At 39.7% G+C, this 16,653-nt stretch overlaps 1 protein-coding gene across 15 annotated transcripts in view; it reads left to right on the top strand.

Moving 5' to 3' along the window:
• The window catches only part of Ptprk (protein tyrosine phosphatase receptor type K), a 534,789-nt gene that overhangs the window by 417,396 nt on the left and 100,740 nt on the right, over positions 1-16,653 (top strand). For all 15 annotated transcript variants that reach the window (XM_087911293.1, XM_087911268.1, XM_087911261.1 and 12 more), the window contains exons 11-12: positions 2,857-2,962; positions 13,212-13,485. In XM_087911293.1, the coding sequence (XP_087767419.1) occupies positions 2,857-2,962; positions 13,212-13,485 (380 nt within the window). The remainder of the gene's footprint in view (positions 1-2,856; positions 2,963-13,211; positions 13,486-16,653) is intronic.

The raw sequence follows: 16,653 nt of genomic DNA, 5'->3' as shown, positions 1-16,653 counted from the left end.
TCTAATTTTCAGAATTAGAACATGCAAGAAACTCTTGAATTGATAAGTAAATATAACTAAATTTCACTTTTTATTACATTTACTTTTATAATTTGCATTTGACTAGATCGTTTGCGAGTATTAATTCTCCTTTAGTCAAATTGCCCATTCACCCTGATTAGGTTCCAGCTGATGTTAGCATCATGATGCTCCCTAAGTCTACTCTAGTTCATAAAATAGTTCATCATGTTTAACACTACAAAAATATCTATGAGCTATGTGTAACTATAGAGTTAAATTTGAAAATGGTCTTTTGAAGGTAAACCACATAGTGTATTAAGCACATTTTAATTTAGTGAATCCTTTTTAATTCTATTTGATATATAACAGCAGCCACTCTCAATTCACATTGCACGTTTTTTTTTAAATTTTCTTTATTCGTTTGACATACCAACCATAGTTCCTCCTCCCTCCCCTCCCCTCTGTATATCAAGTTGTGGCAGGACCAAGCCACTCCTCCCTGTAGCAAGGCTGAGCATGGTATTCTACCATAGGGAAGGGGTTCTAAAAACCCAGGTCATCCACCAAGGATACATCCCGGTCCCACTGCCAGGGACCCCACCAAAGACCAAGTCACAGAATTGTCACCCACATTCAGAGGGCCTAGTCTGATCCCATGCAGGCTCCCCACCTGTCAGTCCAGAGTCTGTGGGCTCCCACTAGCTTGGGTCAGCTGTTTCTGTGAGTTTCCCATTCATGGTCTTAACACACACACCCTTGCCCACATAATCCCTCCCCTCTCTTTTCGACTGGGCTCTAAGAACTCAGAAGACTCCTAGCAATAGTGGAGAGGGAGCCTGAGCTGGCCTTCTCCTGTAATCAGACTTGTGACTACTCTAATTGTCATCTTAGAACCTTCATCCAGTAACTGATGGAAGCAGGTGCAGAGACCCACATTATATACTTTTAACATTGTCCTGAACCAAAAATTTACACCAAGAGTAAGATATATGTATATAAATTGTTTTATTTGGAAATGTATTAAATAAAATATAACATTTAAAAATTTAAATCATGAATAAGAGTAATTCCAATGTATTCATTTGCATCTGATTTGACTTATATTAGTATTCCGGTAAAATTGATGTTTTAACATCATCCTTTATATTAAGAAATGATAGTATATTAAACTGTCATTTTATAACCTAATGGCATTCATTGATTTAAAATATTTATTAAAGTACTTTGTTAGAAAAATAAGACTTGGTAAATGTCACGACAAACTTTTTCCCTTCTAGCATTAGTGACAACTGAAATTTTCAATAGAAATTTATGTAAAATCTACATAATCTTTTAAAATAGGACACTGAGCAACTATGCTTTTCTTATATATAAATGCACAGACACGCATACGCATATACATTTTGAAGTCTTAGATACCCTGTTCAACATGATGTCGAACAGAAGATTTCTCATTGTAGACAGAAACACCCTTCTTGCTTTCTTTTTCCCTCTGAATTGTTTGATTTCAGTTTTCCTATTGCAGCTAGAAAGCAGGGGGCCTTTTCTTGTCACTTTAAAAGCCTCGTTTCTGTGGCTGTGCTTGGGGAGCGTCTGATCAATGTGATGCTGTATACATTTTGAGATAGTGTATGCCTCTCTACCCCTTTCATCTAGCCATTGTATTTCCCAGCATTGAAAGCATTAGTTTCGGGGATCGGGGTGATGGTTCTGCAGTGGACAGCACTGGCTGCTCTTCCCATGGATGTGGTTTTGATTCCCAGCACCCACAGGGCATCCTATAACCGTCTAACTCCAATTTCTGGAATCTGATGCCATCCTCTGATGTTCACAGGCACCAGGTGCACAAACAAACATCCAGGCAAAACACCTATGCAAACAAAATAACAGAATAATTAGAATTTGTATGAAAGTGTGCCACGGTTTTGTGAGCTTAGAAGTTTGCATCTTTCGATTATGTGAAAGTTTACTGTGTGTATATTTTTGGTTTATACTACTTGGCTTCATAAAAGGTTAATTCTTAATCTTGATTCTGTGTCAGTGACTGTGTTTTGTCTTCGTGACTCTATCACAGCTCATAAAACTTTGCATATGCTTTGAATTCAGCAAGTTTTTTGATAAAGATTTTTTGTTTTGTTTACTTTTTTTGTTAAGTATTACCTGACTTGTCAAGGTTAAATAATAATCTACATGTTTCAATGGGTCATTCCCGTATATATTCATCTATATAGTAAAAGGCAGTTGAAATTTCATTCATCTCAAGGTTGGAAAACTCATAGAACACAAACACTCTCCTCCATGTTGAAAATTTATGTTTTTAACTATTTGCCAGTTAATGAACTAGGTCTTAGTAATTGAAAAGTAGAATCTCCTTTCCAATGCACCACAGCTGACTAGCATGTTTCCTGTGTGCTCACATGGAACTAGTCCAGAAAAGAATACTGGACCTTTCTTTTGCCTGGCCAGTAGGCAGCCCATTACCTCCCTTCTGCCATGCGCAGTCCAAGTCTCATGTGTGACTGTCCAGCCAGTGCTGACTCTCCTTGTCCACTCTCCCACGTCTTGCTTGCCAGCTTAAAGAGCTTGGGAAGCTGAAACCCATGGGTCTACACAAAGTGTTCGGAATATGATGAGTTTAAGTCTCCAGACAGCTTTTAAAAATCCGGCACCCTCGCCTTCCTAGCTTCTTCTGCCCCCAGTTAAGGTTCAGTGTCATGCCATAAAATAAGGATCACTGCAGTTAATTAGGAATTAAATTGATTTTCCCTGAAGGTAGGATCATTTATTCATAGCAGCCTATCATATATCGCCACGAATCAATTGAACTTTCTTTTCACCTCGTTGATCTTTTTTCAGCTCCGACTTTACCTGACTATGAAGGAGTTGATGCCTCTCTGAATGAAACTGCCACCACAATCACAGTATTACTGAGACCAGCTCAAGCCAAAGGTGCCCCTATCAGGTAAGAGGGGGCATAGTTAAGAGGAAAGGCAGCCAGTGGGAGAACTGTCTCCTGCCGTTGCCTAACTCATTGAAAAGCCGTTCATTTCATAGTGAATGTCAGGGATGCTTTGATTTTTCTTCTTTTGTTTTTGTTTATTCCTTCTTTATTTGAAGGAAGATTATAATATGGCTAAAAGCGGGAATTCTTAAGGCTTTTCTGGGCTGTGTGAAGCTATTACTCTTTCTCTTCATTTTCCTTTATCCCCACTTCACTTCACTTCCTGTGTTGGTGTCTGTGCTGGAAAGGCCTTGAAAATGTTTGTCAAAGGGGATGAGGAAGGCGCGCCTGTCCACCTCCGTGTGTCTGTAATGGATAATTTCATGTGAGTGACTGAATCAGTAGGAAGCTCTGAGGAAATAAACGCAAATGAAGCCTCCGTGGCCTTTCACTTCTTAAATTATCGGAAATTCCATGATAAATATTAAAGTTCAGCCTGCTAGTTCCTTTATCTTTTTAATATGAAAATCTTTCATATTACCTCTCATATTACTGCTAATATTTAAAAAAAATCTGATCCATGTCATTTTTAGGAATTAGGTCAAATTACCTCAGCCTTTTAAATGTTGAAGAAATGTAATTAGATGAATCTTCAAGACCTCATCAAACTTCTATTTGAAACAGACAGATATGTGGGCATTTTGTTATTGGTATTGATAAGAAAATCAGATAGATACAACATCAAGACCCAATAGACAGCAGAACCGACTTATGTCATGCTCTTTGTGAATTCCTTTAAAGGCAGATTCATCTTTCTGGATGTAAGACAGACACACTTGACCCAATGAAACTGATGTCTTTTTCTTTTATCAAAGTTGTACAAATACTTTTTCGTAATTAAAAAATAATTGATAGAAGAGCATGAGTCACAAAGAAAGCTTGTACTTCCTGTCTACCCGAGACTGAGCAGACTCATTGCCACATTGTGGAGCAAGAGAGGTGGCTAAGGTGGCTGTAACATGCATGCTTCGGCGAGAGCAGCTGCTCGAGAATTCCAAGTCAGTGTCCAATGGTGTTTGTGTGTCCATGATTGTGAGCCATGGTGGTTGCAGATGCGAAGAAGAAGAAGCAATGTCATGCTCACTTGGATGTGGGCATGCCTTCTCTATTGGCAAGTAATTGTGGTCATTGACATCTCCCTACCCGTGACAAAATTTGCTGCATAGGTGGCCATCCTGTTCCTGATGTTTAAGTGGGCTCCAGGTACATGGATTTGGCTTTTAGAGTTTGTTAGGATCTGGAGAGAAGGCCTGGTAGTTAAGACAACTGACTTCTCCTCCAGAGGAAACTGGTTCAATCCCCAGCACCCATATATTGACTCACAAATGTCTTTAACTCTAGTCTTAGGGAATCAGATGTCTTATCTGGCATCCACAGAAAAAAAGCATGTAATACAGAGGCATACTTTCAAACAAATAAAACTAAGTAAATAAAATAAAATTCCAAAAAAAATTTAAATCTTTAAAAAATTTTAGGAGAATTGAGCTTTTCTTCACATTATTATTATTATTATTATTATTATTATTATTATTATTATTATTATTATTATATCATCATAGTAACACTGTGCTTATATAATTAACTCTTTGCTAACTTTGTCAAAATTTTTCTGCAGACTTTGTACGTATCACCCTTCTTGCAATTATAAATCTAAATTCACCGACCATACCGAAACACATAACAGTACCTCTACCCAGGTTTCTTAGGATATCAAGGCTTGTTTCACTCTATAGATCCTGTGCTCATAGACAATGTTCAGGAATTCTGTGTGTTTTCTACATGTTTGATTAAATTTTCTTCTTTTGCCTTTATGTGTCCATAATTTCTAACTACTACGGATTCATCTGAAATCATAATTATACAAAAATAATTCTTAATCGTCATTTCTCTTTCCCTGGCATGGAAATGTACTTCATTATATTTCTTGGCAACACATTTGACCTTTCTAGGATTTGAGCCCAGTGACTAGGAACTCCAAATTATATAGTATAGTTGGATAATGCCCAGAAAACAAGTTGAGGGGCCAGAGAGTTGGCTCAGTAGGTACGACCGACCGCTACACAGGCAAGAGGACATGAGTTTGAAGAATTGGCCAATGATCCCTGTGAAAGTCATATATGGGCACATTTGCTATAATTCCAGCATTGAAGTGTACAGAAAGGCCCATCCCAGGAGCTCATTGGTCAGCCAGCATCGCTGAAATGACAAGCAGTAGGATCAGTGAGGAACCTTATCCCAAAAAGTAAGGTGAAGAGTAAAAGACGATGAAGCTCAACAAATTCTTCTGACCTTCACCTGCATATGTGTATATGGTTGCATACTTGCGCATATGCCACACATACACACACACACACACATCTCACATGTCCAAACACAAAAGTGAATATCTACTAGACTATTAGAGTAAGAAATAAGTTAACATGAGCATTTGATAAAGCTGATGAGTGTTGCTAAAAGGGAAAACCAGTATATAATTTCTAAGGAGTTAATCCAGTCAAGGCCATCTTTGTTTAGCTGCATTTGCACAGTGCACCTGCAGGTGGAGCCAATAGGCAGGGGGATAAACTTGTGCTGTTAGGGCAGCACTTTGACCTTTGATGAGTTTGAACTTTGATTCCCTTGCTTTTGGGATCCTTAAGTTGGGTGGCATCTTCTTTCCCTCTGACCATGTTCCTCTGTCCAGCCATCCAAGCAGATAATGGGGCCTGACCATAGGGTTGTCTTGTCCAGTGTCTTAACCACGTTCCTCCCTCCAACCATCCACACAGACACTGGTGTCTATACATCCAGTGTCCTCACCACGTCCTCCCTCCAGCATCCACGCAGACAATGGGGCCTGATCATGAGGTGGTCTAGTTCAGTGTCCTAATTACTTTAAAGTGACGGTCTCAATTGTTGGCATAATTTTCCTAGCCCTGAGAGTACGGTCTGGTTCTACAAATCTTTTTCTTGGATTCCATCATGCCTTTCAGCTTTGCTTTAAACTACTTTCCTTTCTGCCCAGTTTCTTCGGGCTTAGTTCCTGAAATTTTGTTACTGATGTAAATTTTGCTGCCATTCTGCTCCGCGTCTTCCCAAGAATGCCAGCTTTCTTAACCTCTAGCTAAACCTGAAAGCATCCACCTGTCCTCTGCTCCCAACCCTGAATGAATCATCTTCCCTTTGTTGTAATACAGTTAGCCTCTGTTGCTTTGCATTTTACTGTCCATTTGTCCCAACTCTAGTACAGATGGACATTCTTTTTCCTGGTCTCCCAAATGTCCCACTCCAATGCCATGTTATAGTAACCAAGAAGTCCTCGGTATTCGGAGTTTATATATTTACTTTAGTATAGTCTTATGAAAAAACTAAACTTAGCAATGGTTCCCATAAATTTAGAGATTCCATAGCAATTCATTCATACCAGGAGTTTATCTGAATACATGGAATAGTCCTCCATGTGTGACTGTTTGGAGTGTGACTGCCTCACTGGTAAGACAATGACCACATAGACAAAGTTGGGGTTAGACCTGAAATTTTGAGGACTGGAAGAAATGAGGTTTACTTGGAGAAGGAAGGGATGGTGGGTGTTTCAAGAGATTGCAAGCAAATGATAGGACATGGGATGTTCGACCTAGAACATCAAGTAGTTGAGGTCATTGAAGTTGGATGTAGGCAAATTGACAGCAGCTGAAGCTGGAGCCATAACAGAGGCCAGGGAGTGAGACTGTTTACTGGCAGCTTGAATACGAAAGGTGGCCACAGGACTATAGCAGCTTTTGCCTTGAGCTATCCTCTTGGGTGGAAGGCACACTCTGGTAGAAACAGAGATCAGGCTGAAGCCAATTCAGGCTGAGGCTGGGATGCTCCTAGGGCAAAGTGTTTGTGGACCATAGCAACACGGTAGCAGTGGAAATGAAAGCACCACTCACACTAGGCTGTGTGAAGCTTAGAAGGAAGGGAGGTGGAGCCACACCCTAAAGTGACACAGTGCAGAGTCATTTATCAACAACGCCAATTCTGGTTTTCAAGGTTATTGAAGGAACGCTAATAATTTCAGTTTGTTATCATAAATCAAAAATATGTATTTTTCAAAAACCATAGTTACTTTGTATATTTTACCTACCTTATCGATATTTTCAGTGACTATTATTTCTGAGAGATCTTGGTTCTCAGGAAAGAAATAACACACTCTTCAGTTTACAAACAACCTAAATGAGGCGCTCAGCATGAGCTGTCTCTCCGGTTTCTCGTCGTGTACCAAGCTTCCCCGGGGCTGTTAATGAACAATGTGTGTAATTCTGTCCTGGCAAGTGTGATTCTTCAACATATTTTTTTAACTTTTATAATCATATGAAAGATGTAAACTTGATGCCTGCCTTGCCTAGAACTCCAAATGACTTTTTGACATTTGACAGTCATTGCCATGACTTGAAGTGTTCATGGCTCGTAAGATAGGTTTTTTTAAGCACATAATTTCTCTTAATTTTTTTCTAGGTAGCAGAATATTATAAATATATGGGTTTTCTTTGTGTTGATGCTGAGTTTCTGGTAAGGTATTACAAATGGATGCAAATTTTTTTACAGAATTTTCCGAATACAAACTCTGTATTTTAGGTAGTCAAGAACCCATCCTAGCATGGGGAGGGGGGATCATCAAATTTGGGGTCTAAGCACTACATGTGTTTAGTGAAGAAATTAAGATGTAGTCATGAACTACAGTGAGAACCAGAATTTTTCTTAGATTAAGAAGAAATTGTCTAATGATTTAAGCGAGAATGTAACAGAAACACAGATCACAATATAGAGGTGATCCACGCCAACCGTGTATGCTGATGGTCTGGTCCCTCACCGCATGTGCACAGGCAGCGTTAGTGTGGCCATTGACATCCACTGGTGGACAGTGTACTGCACCCCACATGTTAAAGATAGCAAATACTTCTTGGTTGTCTTGATCATCATCATGGTGAACTGACCTGACTTCTAACTAAACATGTGTTAAAACTGAAGCATTGATGGACAAAATTTCTCTGTGTTGTTTTTTAAACATAAAGATCAGCATCCAACTCAACCAGGTAAATAATTCCTGGGAACTGGAGTTATAGACTTTTGTGAGCTGCCATGTGGGTACCGGGAATCAAACTCAGGTCCTCAGTGAGAACATCCAGTGTTCTTAACCACTGCTCTGTCTCTCCAGCCCCTTCTTTATCTTTCTGTCTTTCTCCAGAAAACTTATTTCTTCTTTACAAATAGTGAGTTTGTGTATGTGGTGTGCGATATATATATATATATTCCTAAAGGTTCAGCCTCTGGAGAGTAGGGAGACCACACCACTTAAAAATATTCCACAGCATATAACAGATATTTCATAAATGATTAAGTAGAGATACTAAACTTAAAAATACGATAGCTGCTGTCTTTCATGAACTCATAATCTAGTAAGGAAGAGGCATGTCAGATGCAGTATTTATGACAGTGTAATCACACTGTGTTCATCATGTACAATGTTCACCATGAAGGCAGTACATTTTATTAAAACAGTGGTCTTCCTGTTTCAGTTCCAGAATTTCTGAGGCATGTCCTGAGGGTTCTGACCAATGAGACTATGGCATCATGAATGGGATTGGTAAATTACTGACTATGTTTAAAGAGAATTAGTGTAATTATGATGCCTCCATATATTCCCTACACCTCAAAGTATGTATGCCTTGAATCTAGAAGACTACATTGGGGAGGGAAACAGTCAGAGAATTATTCCTGACAGAAGTATCTTAACTCTGTGAACATTCTTGAGAAGATGCTTGACAGTATTTACGTCCTTGCTTCAAATGAATAATACATATCCAAAAATAGTGAGATCAAGAGAGAAGATGAAGGACAAGGATTCGATATAATACTAATCCCAGGATAAAGTATAGAGTCCGACTTGTAAAATAAAGGAAGAGAATGGAAAGAAATCGCATGCTAAAAGACGAGGAAAGATCACAGGAAGTGAGGACTTCGTTAAGTTAATGCCAGGATTTTGACTCTGGTGATTCGGTAGCTGATAGTCTTTATGCAGAGAGAAAAATATCATACTTTGAATAAAAATGAATAGGAAAGATTAGCCAATGAACAACCATATTAAATATTATGGATTTAATTTAATTACTATTTAATTTATGGATTTAATTTAATTAAAATTTAATTGCTAGAGTCCTAAGCTCCACTAGTATTTTAAACTTAGCTAGAGTTAAAACTTTAAGAAATGAAAGCATAGGACCATTTCCGGTCACCCGTCAGTCCAGTCCTAGTTTGATTTATCTGCCCTTTGATTAATTTGAATTAACATGTAAGAAGTAAGAAAGCCTCAAAGTAGATTTTTTTTTTTTTCGAAGTGGGACATGTGTCTGAGGCACATCTTCTCAGACTGGCCAGTGAAGGGATTTCTGCCTTTCTCAGCGGTTGTTTGGGTTCGATCTGAACCCCTAGGGTAGTTCTCACTGTAGCGATATTTGGTTGTTTCGATGCACATTTTGCTGCATGCGAACATTTTTTATGAATTCACTGCAGTTGCAGTCAGGTCAGCACAGATAATATACAGGCCTTCTCCCTGTACCCAGAGAAAGGGAGAGAAAGACACACAAGGGTTTAGCCTCCGGGTGGAGGTGGGGACTGACTGAAGGCTGTACTCCATAATGACAGTAAAGCACGCCCTGAAAGACTTTGACCAGTATAATTTCCTGGAAAGACACCTGAGTTTTCTAATGTGCTGGCAGAAGAAACAAAGAAACAAAAATACAGTATCGTGAACCAAGATTTTGGATACCAGAAAGGTATTTCCAGTGATGTCATAGAAGAGAAAAAAGGAAATCACCTTGAACTTGGTTTAAATGTTAGGAAGAAAAAGAAGTGTGGAGCTGAGTTAAGGTGACGAGAGGTGTACTTGTGAGTTGCTTTCTTGTAGCCATCAACCAAGGAAAGTCACGGTTTGTAAGTAGAGAGATTTTAAAGATGATAGCATTGTGTGTGGGGTGTGTGTGTGTGTATCATACTTCTGGGTGTTACAAAGCATTTAAATAACAGAAAGAATTTTGGTAATGTCAACAACAGAAAAGCAAATAGAAAGTTGACAGTGAGGGGTAATTTTTCACCTCAGTATCAGTGCCCAAGGCTTCATTGTTGAATAAAGTCAGTGAAAGAATGGACAGATTCAAATTCCTAGGAAGAAAGCTAACTAAGGATACCTTCATTATTCAAATAGTGTTGAGAACTTCTGAAGCATAAGAGGTCGTCGTTGTATGGGGGAAAAAAAGAATGTTTTGGATAGATTCTAAGTAAAGACATCACCAGAAAAATCAAAAGTGATTTGTTCATACTACCCATGCCTAGTTAAATGCCCATGATTCCATTTGAAAATATTCCATTTCAATATAAAATTAAGTGGCTCCTGTATCGGCCCATGGAATAATCACTGCTGAGTAGTTTGAGAACTACTCAGCCATCGAGCCGAGTCCAAGACAGGGTAGGTGCTGCACTTGGCAGGGCAGAGAGCGGAGTGAAAGGGGGTGGAGTAAGGTCACGTTGTCTCCCCTAACTTCTCACCTTATTCCAGTCATTGCACAGATAGGAACCAAGGCAATATTCTTGGAGGCAAGCTTTCTAAAGGAAGAAATATTTATATAATCAGCCTTAGGCTGTCATGACAAATCCTTGGTGACTCAAAGAACATTCATGTATTCTTCATAGCTCACAGGGAAGTCTGAGATGGCAAAATCAATACTTGCTGAGACCACTCACTCATCTAACCCACGTTGCTTTCCATAGATGCCCATCTCCAAATACCACAGCACGTAAGAACTGTGGAGAGGGGTCCCAGACATTTGCTGGGACAAGAAGGAAGCAAGTGAGACACACATAGACTTCACTAGGAGCTCAGATCTCTTTCTCCAGTCTCTCTGTAGTAGCAATAAAGATGTGCTTCATTTCTTGGATAATATGTATTATTACATAAAAGATATACTAAAGATTAAAGTCCATACTAATAAAACATTCCTACGCATAAGTGGGAATTTTTCTGATTTTCTATGTCTTATAGAATCAGTCCTATTCTAAACTTTCTCTTTAAATGGGATATGTCAAATCTTAAAGCTTGTTCCAAGCTGTTGATTTTAATCTCAGATGGACCCACACTCAAGGTTTCTAAAGTGCAGACTGTACCTTTCTGTCTTTCCTTCTCTCCCCCGGTAACAGTTTGCTTTGCTCCAAATAAATCTGGAGAGCTACAGGCTGTCTTGCATATTTCCTATATTTAACTGAAATGGAAAAACATGAAAATGAAATGTTAAATATGTCAACTTAATGGAATGAGTTGAGATTTGATGTATACTAGATTTTTTTTTAGGTGTATGGCATAATTAAGAATTTTGTTTTCAAAGGTTAGCTTAGGCTATTAACCAAGATAGCTAACTGTCATTATTGTTCATTAGGGTAAGAGCATAAAGTTAGATTTGTCTGGAGAGTATGATATATCTATTAATTTGTGCATATGTGTGTGGATTTATACATAGTATAGAAGCATGTAACATAAATATGAATAATAAAATCAAAATAAAATAAGGACTAGGTCCACCTAGCAAGCACTTATCAACTTTGCTCTATTCTTCTTTGTGTCTCTGGGGCTCTGCTTGCTGTTTCCTAAATTTAAAATTGACAAATGTCATTTTCTAGATGAGACAGAGAGCACCCTTCCTGTCAGTAACATTCCTCCAAGCTTGGTGACCCAACTTGGCTGAGTTGTAGAGGATGGTGCAGTGTCAGCAATCAGAAATCACAGCGACTTCTGCCTTGGTTACTTGGTCAAATCTCTGCCATTAATATGATCTTTGTCCCCTCTCAAATGAGCAAGAAATAAATAACAAGCTTTTTAAAATTTTAGCAATATTTTGATTAAAAAAAAACCAGCGGGTGAGAACTTCAATATTTAGGAGGAAAATAAAACTGTAGTTTTAAATTAAATGTAATCCTTTCTTTGAGGCTCTGGGGTCTTTCGCTTCTAAGTATAACAGCTTATATTTAAATTGGAATTTTGCTCTAGATCTGAACTTTTTCATTTTCCTAGAAACAAACTTTGTTTTTCTCTCTTAGTCTCTCTGGGAGACTCATAACAAACAGTCTTCTTCCCTACTACAGATCTGTTGGCTGTCTTCCCCCTCTGGGAGACCGAGATGGAGCACATTTACCTAAGGGTCTCAAGATTTTGCATGGAGCCCCACACATAGCTTATTCCTACTGAATTTAAACAAACCACCACAATTCATTTTCCTTCAGTTTTCAGAAATTTGTAACTGTATTAATTATCTGCCATTAAAAGTACATGTAACGTATTAATAATAATGGCAAGCTTCATAGATAGTCTTAACCTAATTTTTCCCATGAGCCATTTTCCACTAAGGAAGGATATTATTGACATATGAGTTCGAGAAGTTGACAGTGCATAGTTATTAGTGATCCAGAGATCGTTATTTTAAATTTTCAGGGTCTTCTTTCTTTTATTACCCCTCTAAAATAACAGTGGTTGTAGAAAAGTTCTAAGGTGTTTAAAGAAAAGGGTTTGTGGTTCAGATTGGAGTTTTAATAGGCCACATGCCATCTGTCTCTCCAATTTGTAACATTTCATTATTAACAAGCCCAGAAGAAGGAGGCAGTCTATTTCTGTTGTGGGGACAGATTTCTGTCCATCTGTGCCCGCCTTGTCGCATGTCACTTGTACTTTGGATCTGCATAGCTGTAAGGCAGTGGAGATGGAGGCCAGGTCAGGAGGTGGAGAAGCCTGTCAGTGCTTTGAGTCCCCGAGCCTGTGACAACTGCCTCCAACAGCTTCCACTGCCTCCCGGAGGCCGTCATTCTGGTGGGCCTTGGAGCTGGGCCTTCCCTGATGTAATCTCTCAGGAAAATGTTAACTTTTCCACTGAAAAATAGGACATGACTATAGTTAACGCCAGCGTCCTCATTAGCAGGCCTTCGTTTTCAGTTCCTGCAAATGTGAACCGCTTTATGGTGATTAAGACTTTATGGTAAGCTCAGCACTGTGGGCATCTGAGCCCATGAGAAACTGTTTTATGGCAAACGGGATGCGTGTTGGTTACATACACTGAGACAGCGTGCCCATGCTGAACCCCTTGTTCCTTCCCCCAAATCTCAATGTCTTGATGGTTTTCTAATCGCAAGCATTTCTTTCCCTTCCCCAAAGTGCTTACCAAATTGTCGTCGAGCAGCTGCATCCGCATCGGACCAAGCGAGAAGCAGGGGCCATGGAGTGCTACCAGGTACCCGTCACATACCAGAACGCCCTGAGTGGGGGTGCAAACTATTACTTTGCTGCAGAACTCCCCCCTGGGAATCTTCCTGAGCCTGCCCCCTTCACCGTGGGTGACAACCGGACCTATAAAGGCTTTTGGAACCCTCCGCTGGCTCCTCGCAAAGGATACAACATCTATTTCCAAGCCATGAGCAGCGTGGAGAAGGTGAGATGCCATTGACGTTTGATTTTTCCCTCGATCGTTTGTAAAGCTATGGCTATATTTTATGAACACTCAGTAGCGTTTGCCAAGGAAAATTGAAGAGAGAGAGAGAGAGAGAGAGAGAGAGAGAGAGAGAGAGACTAGATAGATAGATAGATAGATAGATAGATAGATAGATAGATAGAAAGAAAGATAGATAGATAGATAGATAGATAGATAGATAGATAGATAGATAGAAAGAAAGAAAGAAAGAAAGAAAGATAGATAGATAGATAGATAGATAGATAGATAGATAGATAGATAGATAGATAGAGGGAAAAATCGGTGTATAGTGTCTCTCCCGTTGCCAGCAACGTGCACGTTGACTGAAGGCCCCAGGCTGTAAGCCAGCAGCATTTCACAGGATCTCCGTTTCCTAGTAACAACTGCAACTTGCTCCGTCTTCAGGAATGCCCACAGTGCAACTGTGAGGGAAGTGATTTGAAAAGGTGGGTGTGCTGCCACCGGGACTCCACCCCCAGTAAATTCCCGCCATTGTTCTGCCTCACTTGCTCAGGAGTGGCCGCTTCAAAAGATTAAATTTACTTCAGGATAAACAGAATACGTGTTCTGCAGCGGACTAATAAACCTTTATAAGCTTTTCAGGGGGTACAAGCCAAATAGTAAATAACAAGTAACAATCCTCTGATTACAAAGTAATGGGACGCCCGCGGTCCAGCTGACAGACCCTAAACAGAAGACTGCCTGCGAAGGCTGGGTGCTGAGCCATTACAGAAGTTGGCTGGCCCTGGCCCCGACTGCCCCTCCTTTTCCTATTTTGGACACAGTTGTCGTGGAGCACCGCTGCTGATCCCAAATGAATATTGAAGCGGAAAGCACAGCAGGGCATGTAGAGAGAAACAACCTAGCCTTTTGCTCTCATGCTGGTTACCTTTGAAAGACTTTTCTTCCCAGCGACTTAATGTTGTTTTTATTTATTTATTTATTTCTAGTTTGGACAAAGGCGGGCAGGATAGAAAAAGCATGTTGAGAAGAGAAACTGTTAACAATTTCATATCCAGATGAACACTGGCATTTTGATGGACTTGTAGCTGCATGAGAAGTGGTTTGGTTTTGTATAATTGGTGGCATCTGGGAGAGGACAGGAAGTATGTGACAAGCAGTTGTATGAGTCATATTAGCTCATAGGAGAGTTTAATTGGGAGACAACCAATTTGTATCTCTACAGGGGCCATGACAATACGAATATTGATTTTACACGCAAGCTGTACTTTTCTGCCTACCAGTGTGACCATTGTACAGTACAGGACAAAGAAAAATGCCAGAGATACTTTAAATAGGTAGTCTCCGTGCAGAGTTGAGGATGTTTTTCCCTGCTCATTTTTCCCCTATATAACTTGATTCTTTAGCGTCCACACCAAGTTGTATTAGTTATTTTACTGGCTCTGGCAAAAAATGCCTGGCAAGAAGCATTGGAAGAGATAAAGGATTTATTTCAGTTCACAGTGAAAGTTAAGTCCATGGAGTGCAAGGCATGGTGGAAAGAGTAGGAAGCGACTAGTCTCATGGGTCCTTATTCAGGGAGCAGGAACCAAAATATCCTGGTGTTCTTCCCAACCTCTCCCTCTAACGTGAGACCCTCAGTCCATCAAATAATGCGATCTATATTTAGGGTAGGTCTTTCTGCTTCAATTAATTTATAGATAATACCTCACAGACATGCCCAAAGGTTTGTTTCCATGGTGATAAATCCCATCAAAATGACATTCAAGATTAACGAACCCTTGGTACATACACATACCACACACATTTGCAAAAACTACTTGTCTAATTAGGTTATTCAAAACAGAGACATGATAAAAGTTGATAACCTGCCCCCAAACACAAATAGCACACAGGCAGGAGGCAGTTCCAGGTTTGAGTTTTCATCTTCAAAGAAGTGATAGTTTCCAAGTCAACTCTTGTTAATCCCTCTGTTGAGTGTCAGGAGTACCTATGAACGTGTGTACTTACAAGGGATTTTCTCTGACATTCTTTAGCTACACTACTATTTGATCAAATTTTACAGTGGTTTTCAACCTGTGGGTCACGATCCCTTTGGCAATCAAATGACCCTTTCACAGGAGACACCGGAGACCGTCAGAAACCACAGATATTTACATTATAACTCATAGCAGTAGCAAAATTACAGCTATAAAGTGGCAATAAAAATAATTTTATGGTTGGGGATCACAACAACATAAGAATCTGTAGTAAAGGGTCGCAGCATTGGGAAGGTTGAGAGCCATGGGTTGTGAGTATTGGCAATCATATCATTTTCAAAGAGTTTTGACATTGATGAGCCTTGCACCAGCAGAGGCTGGTGACGCCTACAGAGACTCAACAATGACTGCTTTTAGGAGATCAAAATCCCTTGGGGTCTACATTGGCTCATGAAAGTCTCCTGCAGCCAATTCTTAAGGTCAGCCACAGTGAAGAAACAGAAGAACACATTTCTTCTTCTAGTTCTATATTTTAGACTTCCAAAGTAAATGCTTGAGAAGGAATTATATAAATTTGGTTTATTATTTATCAAAGTATAAAGCCATTGAAGATAGAGTTATAAATACCTCTTAAAGATAACCTCTCTTTCATAAAAACTCATGTTTCTAGTATGTGAACCCTGGCTAACACAAGTAAAAGAACAGAACAGAGAGAACAACATTAGGTAGATCCAGGATTGCACAAAAGCAATTTATTAGGATTCCGGGGACAACAGTCTGTTCATACCCTGAGGCAGAAGGAAGGGATGGTGTGCTGAGCCCTGTCCAGCTATAATATACCCAGATCTCTTCCTAAACTATGTTGTCCAGTGTCACCTAAGCAACAGCTAGCCCAGGTGGCAGTGACCAGAGAAACTCACCACTATAGAACCTTTGTTCTGTAGGGTTTGGAACACATGGGAGAACTCATGGAGGAGGACAATGTAACAAGACCTTGTCAGGGAGGAAAGGGAGTAGTAGGGGAAAGGAAGAAAAGGAAGAAAGAAAGCTAAGGCAAGCAGAGATCAACCATGACTGAAGTCGGTGTCTGAGAAGGGAGCAGAGCCCAAGACAGCCTGCAGGGCCTTGTGTCTCTTTGTACCCACAGCACTAACCATTCTTGCTGCTTCCCCTTACATTTCTATTTTCT

The sequence above is a fragment of the Myodes glareolus genome, chromosome 1, assembly GCF_982192425.1.
Source record: "Myodes glareolus chromosome 1, mMyoGla1.1, whole genome shotgun sequence".
NCBI classification, from domain to species: Eukaryota; Metazoa; Chordata; class Mammalia; order Rodentia; family Cricetidae; genus Myodes; species Myodes glareolus.
This window is presented reverse-complemented; position numbering and strand designations above follow the sequence as displayed.